Source organism: Mus caroli, chromosome 4 (genome assembly GCF_900094665.2).
Source record: "Mus caroli chromosome 4, CAROLI_EIJ_v1.1, whole genome shotgun sequence".
NCBI lineage: Eukaryota > Metazoa > Chordata > Mammalia > Rodentia > Muridae > Mus > Mus caroli.
In genome coordinates this window covers 121749375-121770911 of record NC_034573.1, presented here as the reverse complement: position 1 = coordinate 121770911, position 21537 = coordinate 121749375, and the positions used below count along the sequence as shown (strand labels likewise).

The 21537-nt window shown below is 49.6% G+C and overlaps 1 protein-coding gene and 1 non-coding gene across 2 annotated transcripts in view; one reads left to right on the top strand and one right to left on the bottom strand.

Annotated features, from left to right (window-relative positions):
- The window catches only part of Oprd1 (opioid receptor delta 1), a 33265-nt gene extending 14411 nt beyond the window's left edge, over positions 1 to 18854 (top strand). Inside the window, exons 2-3 of the mRNA XM_021160247.2 lie at positions 13699 to 14048; positions 17265 to 18854. Of these exons, the coding sequence (XP_021015906.1) occupies positions 13699 to 14048; positions 17265 to 17806 (892 nt within the window). The 3' untranslated portion in view covers positions 17807 to 18854. The remainder of the gene's footprint in view (positions 1 to 13698; positions 14049 to 17264) is intronic.
- Trnaa-ugc lies at positions 5740 to 5811 on the bottom strand. The gene has a single exon. It is a non-coding gene; the product is annotated as a tRNA-Ala (tRNA).
- Positions 18855 to 21537: the final 2683 nt, after the last annotated feature.

The window sequence follows — 21537 nt, the reverse complement described above, 5'->3', positions numbered from 1 at the left end:
GATTAAAGGCGTGGGCCACCACGCCCGGCTCCCTGTTCACTTTTAAAGCTCCTTCCCCAACACATTTGGTTGTTTCCTCTTACTACATCACTCACTGTGGGAACTTTGAGATTCCTTCAAACGATAGGAGAGACATAGACAAAAGTCTGTGCTTATCAGGTTGGGGAGATGGTTCAGGACCCCCACAGAAACATGTAACAACATGCCTCTGTGACCCCAGTGCTAGGCAGAGACAGAGACAGAGACAGAGGCAGAGACAGGCAGGTCCCAGGGGCTCACGGGCCAGCCAGCCTAGCTGAAAGGTGAACTCCAGGCTCCTTGAGAAATGTTGTCTCAACGAATAAGGTAGACAAGCGATAGAGGAAGAGCCTGGACGCTGACCTCTGACCTTTGCATAAGCATCTTGACACACAGAGAGATGCACAGTAAGCAAGGCTTTATGGTGCCATCACTGTTTGTCCTCTCTCACTCTCTCTCTCTCTCTCTCTCTCTTTCTCTGGACTTCGCCCTGTCACTGGCTCTTCCCCCTTTATGGCTCCTCCCCTTTATGGCTTTTCCTAGAGCAGAAACCGTTTCCTCCGTCCTTTACCCTGTTCCTAGCTCACTCAGGCCCTGACCCTCAGAAGCCATCACTAAATAGTTCTTAAGTCTCTAACAGCCACTTGGATCCATTGGTAGAGTTTTTTGGACTCTACAAACAGAAACCCACCAGCCGCCAGATAAAAGGGACAGGAGCCACGCTAGAATGGCAGGCCACCACCCCTCCAGGGCAACCACTGTCTTTTCACTTCCTTTATCAAGTAACTCTCCTTCAGGGAGATTTTCTCTGATGGTTGGCAACAGTGACCCCTGTGTCCCATCAAAGCAGGGACCAGATACAGTTCTTCCCCCACTCTCAACCCCTTCCTGTGTGCAGTCTGTCTAACTCTGGGGGTTGTACATATAAGCAATAATTGTCCTACCACTGAAGCACACCGAACCTCCATGTTCTATTTCAAACACTCAACTACTCATCTCTGTTCCTATGAAGTAGGTGTGGGGTGGGGGAGTCTGGCACATATGGTTTGTAGGAGGGTCATGCCCTGTTTCTGGAAATCCAGGCACTGACTTCCACACTGAAGGACTCTCTCTCTCTCTCCCTTTCTCCAGCCCCCCAACACACACATAGACACACACAGGGACACACAGATATACAGACATAGACACACAGAGACACACACAGACACACAGATATACAGACATACACACACAGAGAAACACACAGACATATACACACACATAGCCACACAGACACACACACACAGAGACACACAGATAATACAGACATCACAAAAACATTCACAGACATACCCATACAGAGACATACACACACAGACAGACACACACACACACACACACACACACACACACACACACACCTAGTATCAGCCTCAGGGTGTCGTGCCTCTGGAACCAACCACCTTGTTTTTTTTTTTTTTTTGAGATAGGATCTCTCATTGGAAGCTGGGGCTCAAAGCCTTGGCTTGAGCAGGCTGGATACCCAGCCAACATGTCCCAGCAAATGTCTGTGTTGCCTCCTCAGCCCACCACACCTGTCTTGTTTCTGTGACTCCTGGGGACTGAACTCAGGTCCCCATGCTCACACAGAAAACACTTTCCTAACTGAGCCATCAGATCTCCAGCCCCAGATTCTTCCATGGTATCTGGGTACCGTTCACCCCACACTCCAGCCATCCTTAAGCAGGGTCAGGATGAGGGAAGGGAGAACTCTTTGAGTGTGCTCTGGGTTTCCAATGGAAGCTAGGCCTTTAGCCTGGTTGCTGCTAACTATAGCCTGGCAGGTCTCTCCACTCACGTTCAACTCAGGGGGCCTTTTGCTTCACTCACGTTCAACTCGGGGGGAGGGGGGGGGGCTTTTGCTTCCGAGGCCTGGCCATAATCTTCCCCTTGATAAGCAAGCTCTCTGGGCTTCGTTATAATTAACCACTTTCCTTCTCCCGGTTCTGCCAAACTGAGACAGCTAATTAATTTCTGGCCAAGTGCCATCCCTCTTAAGTGGTGGGCAGGGACACAGTTTGCTGTCGTCCTCCTTGCCCGACCAGGCTTGTTTTGTCCTTTGGGAGAGCAATCACCCTTTGTCTGCAAATAGAGGGAGCTCCAGCTGGACCCCTGGGCTGCTGGTACAGGCCTTGTTGACTCATCTCTGTTCCCTCTCTGTGCACCCAGCCTCTGGGGTCACTGCTGTAGCACAGCCTCAGAGCCTTCATTTGTAAAACAAAGGGGTTGGACTTGAATTTTAGAATCCCAGGAACTGGAGACCTAATTTAAGGCCTGCTCATCAGCTTCACCTCTCCACCCCTCAACCTTCTCCCACCTGTAAAAAGGGGATAGTGATGTCCCTGTGTGTCCCCAGCATGTAAGCCCATCCACAAGTGTCTGAACCGTGGTGCTGCCCACCTTTAATCCCAGCTGAGGCAGGTGGATCTCTGAGTTCAAGGCCAGCCTGCTCTACAGAGTGAATTCCAGGACAGCCAGAGCTACACAGAGAAACCCTGTCTTGAAGAACTAAGACAAACCACACTAAACCAAACCAAACAGTCTGCACACGAGACACGCAGCCAGCTCGCTTTTCTGTCAGCGTTAATAGTCTGGGTGCCCAGGCCTATGTCACAGAACTCTGGAGGACTACAAGGTCAAGGGTAACCTGGGCTACAGGGTAAAATCCTTTTTCAGGCAGCGACAACATATCCCTGTGCCTATAAAACAAACAATAAAATAAAATAAAAAAACCTCACCTCAAAACCAAAGAAGCTTCCAGAATTTCTTCCTTCAAAAGGCTAGAGGCCTAAACTTAAGGTGTGGTCAGGCTCTGAGAAGAATCCCTCCTGTGCTGAGCTGGGGTTCTGGCAGGCCTCACCACCCTTGGCCTCTGTCCTCACAAGGGCACGTTCTTTATTTCCTCATGTTTGTCTCTGTGTGTGCATCCTCTCTTCGACGTTTCTTATAAGTCGAGGTGGGGAGTGGCTGAGCTGGTGAAGGGACTTGCTGCTAAACCTGATGACATTAAGTCCAGTTCTTGGGACCAAAAGATGGAAGGAGAACACTTGGGAGGCAGAGGCAGATGGATTTCTGAGTTTGAGGCCAGCCTGGTCTACAAAGTGAGTTCCAGGACAGCCTGGGCTACACAGAGAAACCCTGTCTCGAAAAACTAACCAACCAAAGAAACAAACAAACCAAACAAACAAACCCCCCAAATGGGAATTCACTCCTAAAAGCTGTCCTTGGCCCTCCACATGCACGGTATGGTAGGCACCACCCCCACCCCAAATAAATAAACATTAACAAGAATACCAGGGTGCCGGAGAGAGAGCTCAATGGTAGAGGCAACGTCCTGGGTTCAATCCCAAGGTCACAAAGGAACAAAACCTTTAATAGGGACAGAACTTGGACAGGAGATGTAGCTCAGTGCTTTTCTGCTGCTGTACCCAAGGCCCTAGCCTCAATATCAGTGTTTGGGGGGAGGGGCTTAGGACCCACCCTAACCTAGCATGGTCATTGGTTCCCCATAAGGGCACATTGCCAGGTCTCACGGGTTGACCCTGGGCATGGTATTCAATTCAACCTACACGCTGAGGCTTACTTTTCTCCACCATAAAGTTAGGGAAGCGTGGCGGGGAGTGTGGTGGAGAGCGATTTGAGTGGTTGAGCAAACAAGATGATCTAGGTCAGTGTCATGGTCTAGCCTGGTGGAATGCAGTGTCACGGCATGGCAGAGGTGACAATGGTTGTTACAGACTGCTGTCCAGGGAACTACCCTGGGTTGCTCAGTGACCAGACCTGGGAGCCCATGGAAGTTGACACCTGGGAGCCTGGAACTCTGCCGGAGGCCCTGGAGGTCCGGACAAGCCCTTGGATTTCCACTGAGCCTTAGCTTCCTGGCTCAGAGAAGGAGAAAGCACAAAGCCTCCCAGAGGTCAGGAGACTGATTCTGTTTGGCCCTGTGCGGCTTCCCCAGGCCTCACTTCCATCATCCATGGAGAGGGAAGTAGGTGTAGTCTGACCTCCCTGCGATCAGAACCTCCGCTGGTCCGAAGGTCAGACTCCGGGCTCTGGGTCTCGTAGTTGCTCGAGTTCTGAAATCCCAAGTTCAGAGTCAAGGTGCCAACAGAGCGGTATCCCTCTCTCCCAGCCCCATCCATTGGGAGGAGGGGTCTTTCCTTGCCTCTTTCTTGGGAAAAGGTTGCTGGAATCTCGGAGCTAGAGGAATGTTCAAAGTGGGGAGTACCCGTGTTCCAGACAATTCCTGTCCAGGAACGGGGGCTTCCAGGTATTCCTCAGCTTGTGCCTACATCTCTCTCATCACTACCTCACACATGGCCCCCTCCTCCCTGTATCTCATGGGAGGACACTTGAAGTTTGGTCCCGGCCTTATAATCAGGTACTCACACCTCAGGCTCCTTTGCTCCATCTACAAACGCCCTTTCCCCAGTAATCTCACATTGCAGGGGACACTCCTGCAATGGGGGAGCGACCACCTCAGTCCTCAGCCTGTATCATGAAGGGGCAGGGAGCAGGGAATTTCTGGACTTTTAAGTCTAAATTTAGACTGTGATTCCATGATTCCATGAGGAGAGCCAGGCAGAGTGTTGGCAGGTGGGGGAGGGGTTGCTTGCTTGCTTTCCTTCTTCCGTGGTACCTGGGGAGGGGCACTCAGGCTCGGGGAGGGGGCTGCCTTTGAGAGATACAATTGGGAGGTCATAAGAGAGAACTAACTTGCATGCTCTGTGACGTGTCCTGACAGTGGGATGAAGCCTTCCCCCAACCCAGACAGCCTTCCTAGACAGAGCTTGTCCGGAGTATCTGCTATTCCCACTTTGAATATTCCTCCGGCTCTGAGGCTCCAGACATCCCAAGGAACTCATCAGTTAGTTGTGCCCACAGAGGATTGATCACAGTGTTATGTATGACAGCAGGAGAGTGGAAAGGGCCTTCATGTCCTTCATGGAGGATTTCCAGTTGAAATTTACTCCAGACTCCTAGGTGAGAGTAGCTTCTCCCAGTCTAGTCTGTCTGTCTGTCTGTCTGTCTGTCTGTCTGTCAGTCTGCATTTACTGAGACCGGATTTTCTGCATCTCATCATTTTCAGATCCTGCCCTATATATCTGAGGATGACTTGAACTCCTGGTTTTTGGTTTTTTTTTTTTTTTGCCTCTGCCTCCTGAGTGCTGAGATGATAGGCCTGCACCACCACATGTAGCTTATTCAGTCTCAGGCAAACACTCTCACAGCCTACACCTTTCTGAGACAGGGTCTCACTATGCTGCCTCACTGGGGCCTTGAACTCATGATCTTCTTGCTTCAGTTCAGGTGTTGGAGTTACAAGCCTGTACTGCCAGGCATGGACCACTGTTTTTTGTATGGTCCTTGAGCTAAAACTTTCTTTTTTTTATGTCTTTACATAAATGGGTAAGAGCACTGACTGCTCTTCTGAAGGTCCTGAGGTTCAAATTCCAGCAACCACATGATGGCTCACAACCATCTGTAATGGGATCTGATGCTCTCTTTTGATGGGTCTGAAGTTAGTATAATAATAAATAAATCTTTAAAAAAAAAAAAAGGAAGAAAGAAAGAAATAGAACCCGAGTCCTCTGGAAGAGTAGTCAGTGCTCTAACTGCTGAGCCATCTCGCCAGCCCCAGAAATAATAGAATAAATACAGAATAAGCTTTTAAAACGCTACTTCCCTGACCAGGATTCAAACCTGGGCCACAGCGGTGCAAGCACCGAATCCTAACCACTAGACCACCAGGGAGTGACCAGGTTCTATTCCTATTACCTGCCTTACAAATGTCTGTAACTCCAGTTCTGGAAATGTGATGGCCTTTTCTTGGACTCCTCAGGTATCAGACACACAAGTGGTATACAGACATGCATGCAGGCAAAAAACACTCATGCACTTAAAAAAACAATAGAATAATATAGTCCAGAGACCTTGTGGACTCTCAGCAGTGACTATTATTTATCTAATATTTACTCTTTGGCCCTGTGCAAAAAAAGCTTGCTGTAAAGCAACCATCAAAAACTATATCAATTTGTGTATGAATACAGAAAAATGGCCACAGCATTTTGCTAAAAGATGGTGACAGTCTTCAAACATGCTCCCTTGCATGGAACATGGCATTAGCATGTTGGCACGGTACCCGCAATGATGATCTTCAGGGCTGACACTGATTTTCATACCTGCCGCAATTCTGTGTTTGAATATTCTCCAGTAAATAGCCATTACATTGCAGAGTTGAAAGGCGTTTAGAAGGAATATTAATTGTAAATACTTCAGCGATCTACAGTGGGTCTGGTTGGGGACCAAAGCTATTTTTTGTGCAGGCTAAAGCCATCATGTCAAGTTTGTCTCCTGAGGTCCCACAAGGTCAACTGGGCTGTCACCGCCGCAGCAGCTGCTGCTGTTGCTGCTCCTGTTGATTTTAGGTCTCACGCCCCTGTTTTGGAGAAAAACATCATTACCACCTCCATTTAGTTAAAATCAAATTAGCTCCCTTGGATAAATGAGGGAAGATTTCTCTCACCACCTGCAGGGCTGATTCACTTCAGACTCAGGGCAAAGAGGATCAGGCCCAGGCATCCTTCCGGGGACCTGGCCAAGAGGATGGAGGAGGGAGGGATGATAAAGAACAGATGCCCTGATTTGAGCCCTTCGGTCTGTGGCTCCTTACTTCTGAAGATTAGGGTACCTTGGTACCATCCACTGGCACCCATCAATGTGCCCCCTCTACCTGTCCTTACCCAGACAGCTGGGAGTGGAAGACAGACATCTTTATATACATCCATCCCAGACACGTCCTGGGTACCTGCTCTGTGCTTGTTTCTGCTGTCGGTGCCAGGCTTTTAGGGGAGCGAGACAAATGCCATCCTTGCTTTCGGGCTCTTGTATTTGTCCAGGAGCGTGTGAGGGACACACTCAGCCCACAGCATGTGCAGGGGAGAAGCTAAAGCCTGAGTCCAGAGGAAATGCCGGCTTTCAGGGCAAACCACTCGGACCTCACCATGACTCTCCCTGACTGTGATCTCGACAAGTTCATTACCACACTTGATAAATTGAGGTCTATAATTGCTATCTACCCCATGGTGTGTTGTGGAGATTAAATGATGTAAATGGCTATTCTGTGTGCCTGCACACAGTAAATGTCCAATAGATGTTTATTATCTGTGGAAACAAACTGAAGCAGAGGCAACTCTGGCTGTCCAGAAAGCCTAGACAGAGGTGAGCGTTTTTGTTATGAGTGAGCCTTCTCCACCTTGCCCCCTGGGCCTGTCGTTATGCCTGTGATGTTATTAATAAGTCTGGTCATACCCAAACCATGAGCAGGCTGTCTCCCTATCACCCAGAGGGACTTGGAACGTGTAAAAACTAGCTGAACGCTGTGGCCTCCTGTCTGGACCCATCACCAGGGCAGGAGGAGTCCAGGTGACAGACTGAACAACAGGGGACAGTAATGGAGCGATGGGGCAGTAGCTCTGAGCCCTGGGAGCTGTATAGATCTGAGTCTGAATTAATTCTGTCACTATCTCCTTCCCAGATCTTTCCTTTTTCCCCCCACTCCTTTTTTTTTTTTTTTTTTTTTTGGTTTTTCGAGACAGGGTTTCTCTGTGTAGTCGTGGCTGTCCTGGAACTCACTCTGTAGCCCAGGCTGGCCTCGAACTCAGAAATCCGCCTGCCTCTGCCTCCCAAGTGTTGGGATTAAAGGCGTGCGCCACCACGCCCGCCCCCCCCCCCACTCCTTTTGGACAGGGTTTTACTCTATAGCCAAGGCTGACCTTGAACTCTTGGCAATCCTCCTGCTTCAGTCATCCAAGTGCTGGAATTATAGGCATGCACAACCAACCCAGTAGAATGGAATCAACTCGCAGTTGTGGTGAGGATGAGCAGAGATAAGGCTTTTGGTATAGGGCCTGGATCATGAAAGGAAAGATGCTCCAAGAATTGTATTTATTTATTTAGAGACAAGATCTTGCTAATGTAGCCTTGGCTCACCTGGAGCTTGCTTTGTAGATCAGACTGCTCTCAAATTCATTGAGACTACCTGCTTCTCCCTCTGAAATGCTAGGATCAAAGGAACGCACTACCACGGCCCAGTCACTCCAAGAAAGTGCTTCAAGAAAGCGCAGGGCAATGGTAGCACACGCTTTTAATCCCAGCACTTGGGAGGCAGAAGCAGGCAGATTTCTGAGTTTGAGGCCAGCCAGAGCTACACAGAGAAACCCTGTCTCAAAAAACAAACAAACAGGACAGCAAATAAGCAACTAAATAGTCAGACTAGCTCCAAGAATACCTTGTACAAAGGAGGGAAAGTTCTGACCATCTCTGGGCTCCCAGCATCAAGCGCTCTGAATTTGCCTGGGGAGCAAATCCTTTAGATTCAGTGTACGTGAGGGCAGGTTTGAGCTGAGGAAACCCCATTCCAGAGCCAGGGGACCTTGTATGGATTCATCATGGTTCTGGTTGTGCAGCCGAGCAGATCCTCTCTCAGAGCACACCCGATCTCCATCCAAGGAAGAAAACTGAGCAGCAGTGGTACTCACCGTCCGGAATCAGGGCTGGTCAGGAAGAAGACCTCGTGAGTCTGGGGCTCAGAAGAGAAGATTCTAGAGGTCTCTCCCCTCCACTTGCTGTGCGAACTTTTGCTCATCAGGATCCTGGCTACAGAGCTGGGGACGGGGCTTCTGGGACCCTCTCGTTTTCTGCTTGAGTGTTTGTTGTGCTCCTTTCTGTATTGGTTGACTCTGTGTCAAAGGGCCTCCAGGGAAAAGCCCTGATCCCTAACAGATCAGGAGCCTGTGCAGGGTGTCCACACAGGTGGAGGTGGGGCTGAGGATCTCACTATTACCTCAGATGACGGTCATCCTTCTGTCTCATCAGTCCCACCCCTCGCTCTGCTCAGCTTGTTACATCTCTTCTTAGTCACTTCAAACCCTCTAAAATGTGTGTTGGCCTCTTCTAGAGAAGAAAAACTAAAGCGTAGAAGTGAGGTGACTTTTCCTGATCGTGTGGCTAGAAGGCATATCCAGAGGGCAGTCTGGCAGTCTAGTACCAGCACCTGGTGGCCACTTTGGCACACCACCCGCTCCTGTCCCATATTAAAACTCAAGTTTGTCTGTTTATCTACCTGGATTTAAAAAAAAAAAAACAGAAAGAAAAAAGGATTTCTTTTCATTTCTGTGCAGGTGTATATATGCTACAGAATACAGTGCTGGAGGAGGCCAGAAGAGGGCGCCAGATCCCCTAGAGCTGGAGTTTGAGGCAGCTGCAAGGCTTGGGGACTGGACTTGGATCTGAGCCAGCTCCCCAGCCTTTCCCATGTGGCTTCAAGGGCTCTGAGTCAGGGATAAAAGAGTAATGAAAAAGAAACAAATAAATAAAAGGAAAAATAACAGGAGAAGCTGGGTGGTAGCAGTGCATGCCTTTAATCCCAGCACTCAGGAGGCAGAGGCAGGCAGATTTCTGAGGCCAGCCTGGTCTACAGAGTGAGTTCCAGGGTAGCTGGGGCTACACAGAGAAACCTTATCTCGAAAAACAAAACAAAATTAAAACTCTGGTATTTTTCCTTTGAGACAGGGTCTCATGCAGCCCAGGTTGGCCTCATCCTCACTATATAGCAGAGGCTGACCCTGAACTCCCGATCGTTCTGCCTCTACCTCCTAAATATAAGTATTACAGTCACGTGCTTCCGTACGCAGCTCTAGAAATGGTTATTTACATGTTCTCCGTGTGAAAGTCCCTTATAGCAAATCCCCGCCTCCACCCGCTAGTCGTCAGGACCCTCACGTAGATCCTCACGTAGACCCTCACGTAGACCCTCACGTAGATCCTCACGTAGACCCTCACGTAGATCCTCACGTACACAGCTGTCAGCTCATTATTCAGGCCTTACCTTAAAGACTGAACTTTGGTCACATCTCACGTCTTTAATACGTGATACGTAATAGAAGGGACTCTCTAAGATAAAAGAGAGCGGCCAGAGCAGGCAGACCAGTCGAGATAGTGATGACAATGAAGAGCAGAAGAAAATATAATACAAACGTGACCAGTGTCCTCAAAGTCGGGAGCGGACACTGGAACCATGAAAAAGAAGCCGTGGCTGTCAGAGAAGGATGCTTGGGAGAAGAAAAATATATGTACATAGAAACAAGCAAATGAGAAAGTGGGGGGGGGCGTTTTAAAAGGGGTATCCCAGAACTCAGGAAATGGGGGCAGGAGGGTCAGGGGTTCAAGGTTACCCTCAGTTACATCGAGTTCTACCGCAGCCGAGACCAAGATTTGCTTTCAGAAATTCAAACTAACCAAAGAGCATGCGGGAGCTGGACCAAGTTCCCCTCTGCCCCCACATTTGTAGCAGATGTGCAGCTTGGTCCTCATGTTGGTTCCCTAACAATTGGGGTGGGGGCTGTCTCTGACTCTGTTGTCTGTCTTTGCATCTTCTTCCTCTGCCTAGATTGCCTGGTTCGGCCTCAGTGGGAGAGGAGGTGCTTAGTCCTGCTGGGACTCGATGTCCCAGGGTGGGGTGATACCCGGGGGGGGGGGCGCCCCTTCTCCTCAAAGAAGGGGAGAGGCAGTAGGGGTAGGAATTTTTAAGGGTGGAACTGAGAGGAGAGGAGGGAAGGGGCTGTGACTGGGATGTAAAATGAATAAAAATAAATAAATTATGGAAAGAAAAGATGTCCATGAGAGCTCACGAGTCCTGGAATAAGATATCACTGTGACACATGTCGAAGGGAACCCACTGTGGAACAAGATGGTCACAAAGTCCTCTAACTCGGAGAGCATACAGGGGCCAGAGTCCTGGGAGAAGGTGAGTTCCCTCAGTGAGGACACGAGGCAGTGGCATGTGCTAGAGACACAGAAGCAGTCTGAGAGAAGGTGATGGGAGAGGGCCTCTTGGAAGAGATGTGGCTTGGTTAAGTGACCTGGCAAACCTTGGCAAATTTGGGGCTTGAGGGTGGCAGTAGGTCCCAAAGTTCTGAGGAGGGCTGGGCTTCACGTGTTTAAGGAATGGCAGAAAGGCCAGGTACGGTGAAGGACATTAGTCAAAGAGTAGGTTTGAAGAGCCTGGATCCCAGAGGTGGTTGGAGTCAACTTAGGCAACACAGAGGGTGCTTTGGAGAGGTCCTGGGGGCTGAGAGCAGAATGGGAGTGAGGGTTGTCTTGCAGCTGGAGCCCAGGGGACCTGAGGAGGCCATCAGGGCAGGGCGTGACCGTGGAGGGCAGGAGAGCCCCTCAGCCCAACAGGGACCAACCCCAGAAGCCTCAGCTCCCACTCAGCAGCAGCCCAGCTCCCTCCTGGGATGGAAGGAGCTGTCACAAATCAAAATAGCAGGCAAAGAACAGCCTGGAATTGTTCTGTGTAAGAGCAGAGAAATTAGACGAGTCAGCTGTGGGCTCGAGACCGCCTCCCACACAGCTGCAATCCACACCCCGCTGAAGATGCACTTCCCGAGACTCGCAATTCCGGAGCAAAAAGCAAAACTTTTGCTCCTAGTTATTTTGGGAGGGAGCGGGACAGATGCTGACCTTGAAGGACAATGAGGGAGTCTTCTTCTTCCCTCTCTTCCTCTTCCTCTTCCTCCTCTTCCTCCTCTTCCTCTTCTTCCTTCTCCTCTTCCTCCTCCTTCTCCTCTTTTCTAACAAACAAACAAAACCAACCACAAAAACCCCAAACCTCTGATCCATACTGGAGGAAAAAGCGTTAACAGATAGTTTGGCCAGCTGGGCTTTGTGGGAGCCTGCATGCCTTTAATCCCAGCACTTAGGAGGCAAAGATAGGCAGATTTCTGTGAGTTAGAGATTAGTCTGGTCTACATAGAGAGTTCTAGGACAGGGCTATGTAGAAGGATTCTTTTTCAAAAACAAAGAGTTCCCCGTTACCTTTGGAAGTATGATGAGCTGGAATTACAGGTGTATACCAACATACCCAAAGATTTATTTTTTTTGTCTTTCCAAGACAGGGTCTCAAGATGAAGCCGAGGCTAGTCTCAAATTTGTAATGCTCCTGTCTCAGCTTCCTGAGTGCTAGGTTTATGATTATGGGTGCACATTTTCCCTCCCACACCCTACAGTTGGTCTCTGCTTTCAGAAAGTCACTTTCTCCACTCTTAGCGCTCTCCAGCTATAACCAGATACACCAGGAATTCCTCCTGCCCGCCTGCCCTTCTCTGGCCTCTGGTTGGTTGGTTTGGTTATTTAATTGCTTGTTATTTAGATTTATTTTATTTTGTGTGTATGAGGGCTTTGCCTGCATGTATATCTATTCACTATATGGATTTGTGGTTCCTGTGGAAATAGTGAGCCTCCATTCAAGTGCTGGGAATCGAACCCAGGTCCTTTTGCAAGAACAACAAGCACTCTTAACCACCAAGCCAGTTCTCCAGCCCCGTAAGCATCAGGCTTGTTTGTTTTTTGTTTGTTTGTTTGTTTTGTTTTTTTGAGCCACGGTTTCTCTGTGTAACAGCCCTGACTGTCCTGGAACTCACTTTATAGACCAGACTGGCCTCTTCTCTGGATTTTCTTACCAGTCTAGGATGTGAGAAAGAACCTTACCGTGCCCCAGTCTTTATGATGAAGACTCTGCTCTGGGACAGTCGCCTCCATACCTAAGTCCCTGCTTAGCCCAGGCCCTGTACAGAAGGGACTACGGCTATATGTGCTAGCCACACAAGCTGCTCTATGGATGGCTGTGTGCAGCACAGAGCGTGGAGAATGCTGGGAGTGTTAGGGACAGTTTGGTTGCATGCATCCAGCCCGTACCCTAAGTGTGACTGCGAAAGTGGCTTACCTTCCTCACAGCATGGGGACAGGAAGGGGAAGGAACCATGGCTTTCACAGAGGGATGACTCTAGTTGTATGGGGGTGAGGAGGCCTGGATGGACCCAAACATGATCAGAACCCAACCCCCGGGCTACCGCAGAGGACACTTCAGAAGGTGTAAGGTCCCAGCAGAGCCTGTCACTCAGAGCTGACCAATCATATTCTCCAAAGGCCAGGTAAACGGTCTAGCTCCCAACTTCATTCTGTAGAGATGAAGTATGATCGTCTCGGGCAGGTGAGAATGGACCCCCACAAGTTGTCTCTGACCTCTTCTAGCCAAGCCTTCTGGCAACTGAACTACACACTGCCTTTGTCCTGAGTATTAAGAGAATCACCCGGCTCAGGGCTACATTGTATATGATTCTTTCTTTTCTACTTTTTTTTTTTTTTTTTTTTTTTTTTTTTTTTTTTTTTTTTTTTTTTTTGGACAAGATGTCACTATGTAGCCATTATATAGCTAAGGCTGGCCTTAAAAATTCATGATCTTCCTGCTTCTGCCTCCCTGGTGCTGGACTCACAGGCGCCAGAGATCCTTCCCCTTCAGGGAGCAGAAGTAGTGGCCGATTGGGTGATTCAGGGATCCAATCCCACCTTGGCTCCCAATCTTTTTAGTTTGTTTTGTTCTTTTGAGAAAAGGCCTCATGTAGCCCAGGCTGGTCCTGAATTCCTGGTCTTCCTAGGTTAGCCTTCTGAGGGCTGGGATTGCAGGCATGTGACACCACATTGGTCCTTTGTTGATCTTTGAGCAAGTCCCTTCACTCCCCCAGTTTAATGGAAGCTGAAATCAATCCAGTGGTAGTTACCTGTGCTCTTCCTTCCAAGGTACACCAAGTTGAAGACCGCCACCAACATCTACATCTTCAATCTGGCCTTGGCTGATGCGCTGGCCACCAGCACGCTGCCCTTCCAGAGCGCCAAGTACTTGATGGAAACGTGGCCGTTCGGTGAGCTGCTGTGCAAGGCTGTGCTCTCCATTGACTACTACAACATGTTCACTAGCATCTTCACCCTCACCATGATGAGCGTGGACCGCTACATTGCTGTCTGCCATCCTGTCAAAGCCCTGGACTTCCGGACACCAGCCAAGGCCAAGCTGATCAACATATGCATCTGGGTCTTGGCTTCAGGTGTCGGGGTCCCCATCATGGTCATGGCAGTGACCCAACCCCGGGGTGAGTGAGAGAGGGGGCTGCAGCAGGGGTCTCTGACCACAGGAGAGCCCGGCCACCTGGGGGCCTCTGTGGATTTTCAAAGCATTTATTTGGGCAAGTGGGAGCGGTTTCCAGTGGTGGTGTGGGTTTCAGGGACAGTGAAAGGTGAGGGTTGGCCAGTGGGGTGGAAAGTCAGCCAGTGGGGGGTGTGGGTGGCTGACTCTCATGTGGGTGAATGGCTGCTGGCCAAAAGGAATTTATAATAGGATTGTGAACTGGCTGGCCAGGACCGTGTAGATTACAGGGAGATGGATAAATGGCTAAGGTGTGATTGCCATGGTCCCATCCCCAACTCCCCTTTATCCCACTTTGAAAACCACTGGAGGGGCTGGAAAGATGGTCCAGTGGTTAAGAGCACATGCTGCTCTTCCTGAGGATGCAATTATGTTGGTAGAGTGCTTACCCAGCATGCACAGAGCCCTGGGACCAATCCCCAGCACTTCATAAATCAGGCGTGCAAGAGAATTGGGAGTTCAGGGCTAGCTTTAGTGTGGTAATAAGTTTGAGGCCATGAACCGTAAAACCATGTCTCAAAAAACAAAGAAAGAAAAATAAGAAGAAATAAATACCATTGGCCAAATGACCAAAGCGAGGCCCAGAAAATAGCCTGAGGGGAATGGCAGACTCCTGCCTTTCCCAGGGCATCTTGATTAGTCACTAAAGCTTCGAAACCAAACATTCTCAGAGTTCAGGGGCTTATAATAAAAGTTTATTTCTCAGGCCACTACAATCTATTGGGTAGGAGAGTAGTTTGTGGGTACCAGGCTCCCAGAGGAGGTGCCCCCAAATCACCCACTGTTGGCATCTGGCCAGGACATAAACACAAAAAGGAAGCTGGGAGAAATCATAACTACTTTTCAATGTTATTGCTTTTCCCCTTCCTAGTGTCAGCTGTTCACAGGGCCCCATCTTGATGTAAAGAGGTGTGGAAGGAAGGGTGCCTATACTTTAGTAACCAAGGAGACTCAAGGGCAGAAGGATCTTGACTTCAAGGCCGCTTTATATAATACTCAGATCTTTTTTTTTTTTTAAAGATTTATTTATTTATTATATGTAAGTACAGTGTAGCTGTCTTCAGACATTCCAGACGAGGGCGCCAGATCTCGTTGCGGATGGTTGTGAGCCACCATGTGGTTGCTGGGATTTGAACTCTGGACCTTCGGAAGAGCAGTCGGGTGCTCTTACCCACTGAGCCATCTCACCAGCCCTAATACTCAGATCTTATCAAAAGAAAAAAAGAAAACAGAATCAAGTCAGGTGGTTAAGTTCCAGCCTCACTGGCAGGAACATGGCCTTCGACCCAAGGCTCCTGCCCTTAGGTGTTGCCTTCCTTTTGGCCCCTGGGTAGAAGTCTGTAAAGGCTTGATGCTCTTGAGTAGAAAAGGGGAAGATGATTGATCAGAGACCTCTTACACACCTTGACCCTCAAGGGAAGACCCGCAGGGCCATTATACAGCCTTTGAGCAATGGGTTTTGACTGGCAGCGGGGCTCCATAGCTCACCAGCAGCCTTGAGTTTAGGAGTCAGTAACTGCTGGGAGCTGAGTCAAGTGAGTCTCCTCCCTCCTCCCTCTCTGAGCACCACCACCCATAAGCACACTGATCCGCAGTCATCCCCAGGGGTCCTGCCAGCTTGAACTACTCTAAATGTTTTTTTGGGTCTCCAGCCCCTTTCTCATGACTCGCAGGCTGCAAGTCTACTGTGTGGCTCCTAGAGATCTTGAGCATCCCTGGACCAGCTCCCAGTCGGCATCAGAGCCCTACAATGTCCTCTGAGATGCTCTTCTGGTCCAAGCTCCTCTTCCTTTTTCTACAGGGTTGGTTGTTGGGAAGGGCTTTTTTTTTGTTTGTTTGTTTACTTTTGGCTATAGTCTCAGCATGCAATTTTGTCTAGCCTTACACTTAAGAACCTCCTACTTTAGTCTCCTGAGTGGTGGGATTATAGGTGTGTGCTACCTCACCTGGTCCAAAGTTGTTCTCTACATTAACTGATATTGGCCTGAGATGCAGGCCCTAGCCCTGACCTCTAGGCTCCAATATGTATCTGCTTCTCTTTCCTGTGAGTACATCAACCGTTTGAGCCCCACTGAGCTAAATACCTTATGTATCTGAGTCTATATCACAACTGTCTTAAGAAATATCCTTCGGGCGGGTAGGGCTGGCTAGATGGCTCAGGGGTGCTTGCCGCCAAGCCTGACAGTCTTGAGTTTGATCCCTGGAACAGGAATGGTGGGAGGAGAGAATGGACAACTGTATATTGTCCTTTAACCTTCACATGTATGTGTGGTACACACAGACAGACACACAGACAGACACAGACAGACAGACACACACACACACACACACTCGACAAATAAATCTAAATGTAACTAAAGAAATGTGGTTAGACTATTAGCCTCACCATAAGGAAATTTGAAGACAGTAATTTGCCCAAGGCCACACACTTCCTCCTCCTCTTCTTCCTCCTTCTAATCCTCCTTCTCCTCCTCTTCCTCCTCCTCTCCTTCCTTCTCCCTTCTTTCCTCCTCTTCCTCTTTTCCTTCTCCTCTTCTTCTTCCTCCTCTTCTTCCTCCTTCCTCCCCCTCCTTCCTCCTCCTCCTCTTTCCTCCTCCTCCTTCTCCTCCTCCTCCTCCTTCTCCTCCTCCTCTTTCTTCTCCTAGCCTAGAAGTTAATGTAGTCAAAGATGACCTTGAACTTCTGCTCCTCCTTGCCTCCATCTCTGGAGTGCTTAGGGTACATGTACCATCAGGCCCAGGTTTATACAGTACTGAGAATTGAACCCAGGGACACTCTATCTGACACTCTGGCGATATCTGAATTATATTGACAGCCCTAGTCCACTGTTTAAATCAATCGATCCACTGGAGCAATTCTGGAAATGGGCAGGGGGTCTGTTGAGTTTACACACAATGACTGCCATTACTGGGTCAGGATAAATTATTACTGCCATTCATGGACATAAAGGCTTACAAAGGACCTGGGAGAGGACACAGAAGGGGACCTCCCAGATGAGGACCAATTCTGGGGTCTTTAAGCATAAGAAGGAGTTCACCAAGTAAAGGGACATACTAGACATCAGAATCTCAACCCAGCTAGTCATTTTGAAAGAGGACAAGCAGACAGCGCCCCTTAGCCACACAGACCTCTGATCCCCGTCTTTTGTTTCCCCCGGACTCAGATGGTGCAGTGGTATGCATGCTCCAGTTCCCCAATCCCAGCTGGTACTGGGACACTGTGACCAAGATCTGCGTGTTCCTCTTTGCCTTCGTGGTGCCGATCCTCATCATCACGGTGTGCTATGGCCTCATGCTGCTGCGCCTGCGCAGCGTGCGTCTGCTGTCGGGTTCCAAGGAGAAGGACCGCAGCCTGCGGCGCATCACGCGCATGGTGCTGGTGGTGGTGGGCGCCTTCGTGGTGTGCTGGGCGCCCATCCACATCTTCGTCATCGTCTGGACGCTGGTGGACATCAATCGGCGCGACCCACTTGTGGTGGCCGCACTGCACCTGTGCATTGCGCTGGGCTACGCCAACAGCAGCCTCAACCCGGTTCTCTACGCGTTCCTGGACGAGAACTTCAAGCGCTGCTTCCGCCAGCTCTGTCGCACACCCTGCGGCCGCCAAGAACCCGGCAGTCTCCGTCGTCCCCGCCAGGCCACCACGCGTGAGCGTGTCACTGCCTGCACCCCCTCCGACGGCCCGGGCGGTGGCGCTGCCGCCTGACCTACCCGACCCTCCCCTTAAGCGCCCCTCCCAAGTGAAGAGATCCAGAGGCCACACTGAGCTCCCTGGGAGGCTGTGGCCACCACCAGGACAGCTAGAATAGGGCCTGCACAGAGGGGAGGCCTCCTGTGGGGATGGGGCCTGAGGGATCAAAGGCTCCAGGTTGGAACGGTGGGGGTGAGGGAGCAGAGCTGGTGATTCCTAAACTGTATCCATTAGTAAGTCCTCTCCAAGGGGACAGAGCCTCCGCCTTGAGATAACTTCGGGTTCTGGCCTTTTTGAACACCCAGCTCCAGTCCAAGAGCCAAGGATTCCAGCTCCAGGAACCAGGAGGGGCAGTGATGGGTGGGGTCGATGACTTGGTTTGGCATTTGTCCCAGCATTTGTGTTATGGGGAGGATCTCTCGTCTTAGGGAAGATAAGGGGACAGGGCATTCAGGCAAGCAGCTTGGGGTTTGGTCCGGAGATAAGCGCCCCCTCCCCTTGGCGGGGGGATAAGTGGGGGACGGTCAACGTTGGAGAAGAGTCAAAGTTCTCACCATCTTTCTAACTACTCAGCTAAACTCGTTGAGGCTAGGTCCAACGAGACTTCTCTGTAGAGAGGATACAAGCCGGGCCTGATGGGGCAGGCCCGTGTAATCCCAGTCATAGTGGAGGCTGAGGCTGGAAAATTAAGGACCAACAGCCCGGGCAATTTAGTGTCTCCAAATAAAATGTTAAGAGGGCTGGGAATGTAGCTCAGTGGTAGGGTGTTTGTGTGAGGTTCTGGGATCAAAAAGACAAAACAACCAACCAACCAAAAACCTTCCAAATAACAAAACCAACCCTCAAACCAAAAAAACTATGTGGGCATCTCTGAGTCTGGTTTGAAGAGAACTCGCAGCCCTGCATCCCTGTAGGGCTGGGGACAGTGGGCAGAAGCAGAGGCTCCCTGGATCCTGAACAAGGGCCCCAAAAGCAGGTTCTAAAAGGGACCCCTGAAACCAAGTAAGCATTTGTGTCAAGAAGTGGGAGTAGAGGGCTGGAGAGATGGCTCAGTGGTTAAGAGCACTGACTGCTCTTCCGAAGGTCCTGAGTTCAAATCCCAGCAACCACATGGTGGCTCAAAACCACCCGTAATGAGATCTGACGCCCTCTTCTGGTGCATCTGAAGACAGCTACAGTCTACTTAGATATAGTAATAAATAAACCTAAAAAAAAAAAAAAAAAAAAGTGGGAGTAGAACCAGAAAGATGGCTGAGTGATTAAGGGCACGTGACTCTCTTGCAGAGGACATAGGTTCGATTCCCAGCACCCACATAGTGGCTCACAACCATCTGTAAGCCCAGTCGCAGTCAATCTGATGCTTTCCAACAACTGTGGGCACCAGACATGAACATGATACACATACATACATATATACATACATACAGGTGAAACACTCAGACACATAAAATAAATCTTTTAAAAGTGGTGGCGCATGCCTTTAATCCCAGCACCTGGGAGGCAGAGGCCAGCCTGGTCTACATAGTGAGTTCCAGGATGCTCAGTGCTACATGGTGAGACCCTGTCTCAATAAAAGTGTGTGTTGTAGTGAGAGTAAATCGTGAGGCAGGGGGCTGAGGCATCTGCTTACAGGTTAAATCCTGAAGCCTGAACATGGATGCTTTTGGGGTTCCTGGGGTACTAGTGTATGTGGCTCAGTACCAGAGCACAGAGACCCTTTGTTTGAGCACCCCGTATGTGGTAGCATGAATAAGGATTCTCACCAAATACTTGGACCCTTGATAAGAACCCGGAAGAAGTCTCTTGCCCCTTCTCCCAGCATCTGGCTGTCCATCAGATGCCTGGTGTCCATGACTCCCAGGGACTGGAACTGCCCAAGTCGGACTCTGCTTTGAAGGGACTGAGGGAAGAAGGCTTTTATAGCAATGATGTCCGTGTGGCCCTTTGCTCTCTCCCATTCCCCCTGAGTCCCTCATTTGCTCTCACTGCAGAGGGTGGCCCTGAAACTGATCCAGGCTCTCCTGGATCTCAGCTCCCCTGGATGTCATTGCTTGCCCTGTCCCGTGCCTCCCCCACTGCCTGAGGGAGCAACCTGCCCCTGACTCCCTATTGAAGCAGTCTGCTGACATCCTTGTAAAAACAAATTTAATTCTCTTCCTTTTTTGGGACAGATGGAAAGAAATTGACGCCTTTGTCTCAAACCAAAAAAGAAAGAAGCAGAGAGACAATATACCTCTTTTCTTTTTGACAGCCATTTCTTTGGAACAAAAGCTGCAGGCTGTCACTCCAGCAGGGACCTAACTGCCTTCCGGGAGGCGGGAGCTAGACTAGCGAGTAGAAAGGGTTCCTTTGATGGACAAAGCACAGTCCTTTTCTCCCTGTGGAGTCCCTACAAGCCTAGGTCCTTGGGAATCTCTGTAGCCTGGGATACAGAGTGATTGTCACCTCTGACATCAGACCTGCCCAGCCACTGTAGCCTGGAACCTAACCTCTTAGCTGACCTTCACCACCTAAATGGTCACTATGACCACGGAGATTTCTGTAGAGTGTGGTGGTGGTGGTGAGGTGGTCACCAGGCCGAAGACACCCCTAGACACTCACTGGAAAGTCCTGCTACCCTGCTAGGGAGGTAGCAGACAGCAGACTCCCGAAGCAGGTGTCACGGGACTTAGTGCCGTGTGTCCTTGCAAGGACTGTGGCCTTGTGACCCACCCAGGGCAGAGTTGTGTTAGAGCTGACCCAGCCGGTCCTTTCCTGTAGGGATGAGAACTGACTTGGCCTCGTGAGTGTAAGTATTGCAGGTGTGATTTCAAAATTGTTTAAACATTGATTTTGTGTTGGATGGGGCATGCTCCCGCCACCGTGCACATGAGGAGATCAGGGGAGAGTTTTAATACAGGGTCTTCTCTTCTTCTGCCTCCTGAGTTCATAGGGGTTGAACTCCAGTCAGCAGGTTTGACAGAAAGGACCTTTACTCACCAACCCCAATTAAAAGAAATTATTTGTTTGCTAATTTGTGTGTGTGTGTACAGTAACATACCATGGCACCACCACATCCAGCAAGATTTGACCAACTGTTTTCTAACCCTTTCTGATAATGTCCTGGGATCAGCCTCAGCTGATTATATACATACACATGTAACATACATACCCAGGTGATTGCATGCCAATGTGACAGATACAGTGACAGAAAAACCTAGGGAGGATGTCCCAGAAGTACCTTTTCATTAAAAAAACCTGTTTGCAGCAATTCTATAAGAGGCGGCAAAGGGCCCGTGGGTTTTAAAGGATGCATAGGAATTGGCTACTGGGGGAGCAGAAGAGTGGGTAGAAAAGTATGAGCATGTCCAAGACCCAAAAGTTATGAGCAGTAGAGACCCGGAGCTTAACTGAGTACTGTGGTGTACCAGGCCTGGCGCCCATTATTTCAGTTCATCCCCTCAACAGCCCCTGAGCCAAAGTAGCAGTACCCCTGTCTGTCTGTCTGTCTACCTGTCTGTCTGTGTCTGTCTATCATCCATCTATCTATCTATCTATCTATCTATCTATCTACCTATCATCTATTTTTGAGACAATGTCTCACTACGTAATTCTGGTTGACTGGGAACTTGCTATATAGACTATGCTAGTTTTGAACTCAGAGATCAGTCTGCCTCTGCCTCCTGAGTGCTGGGATTAAAGGTGTGGTGCCATACCTGCCTAGAATCCCCATTTTAATTTAGTATGTATGTATGCATGTAGGTATG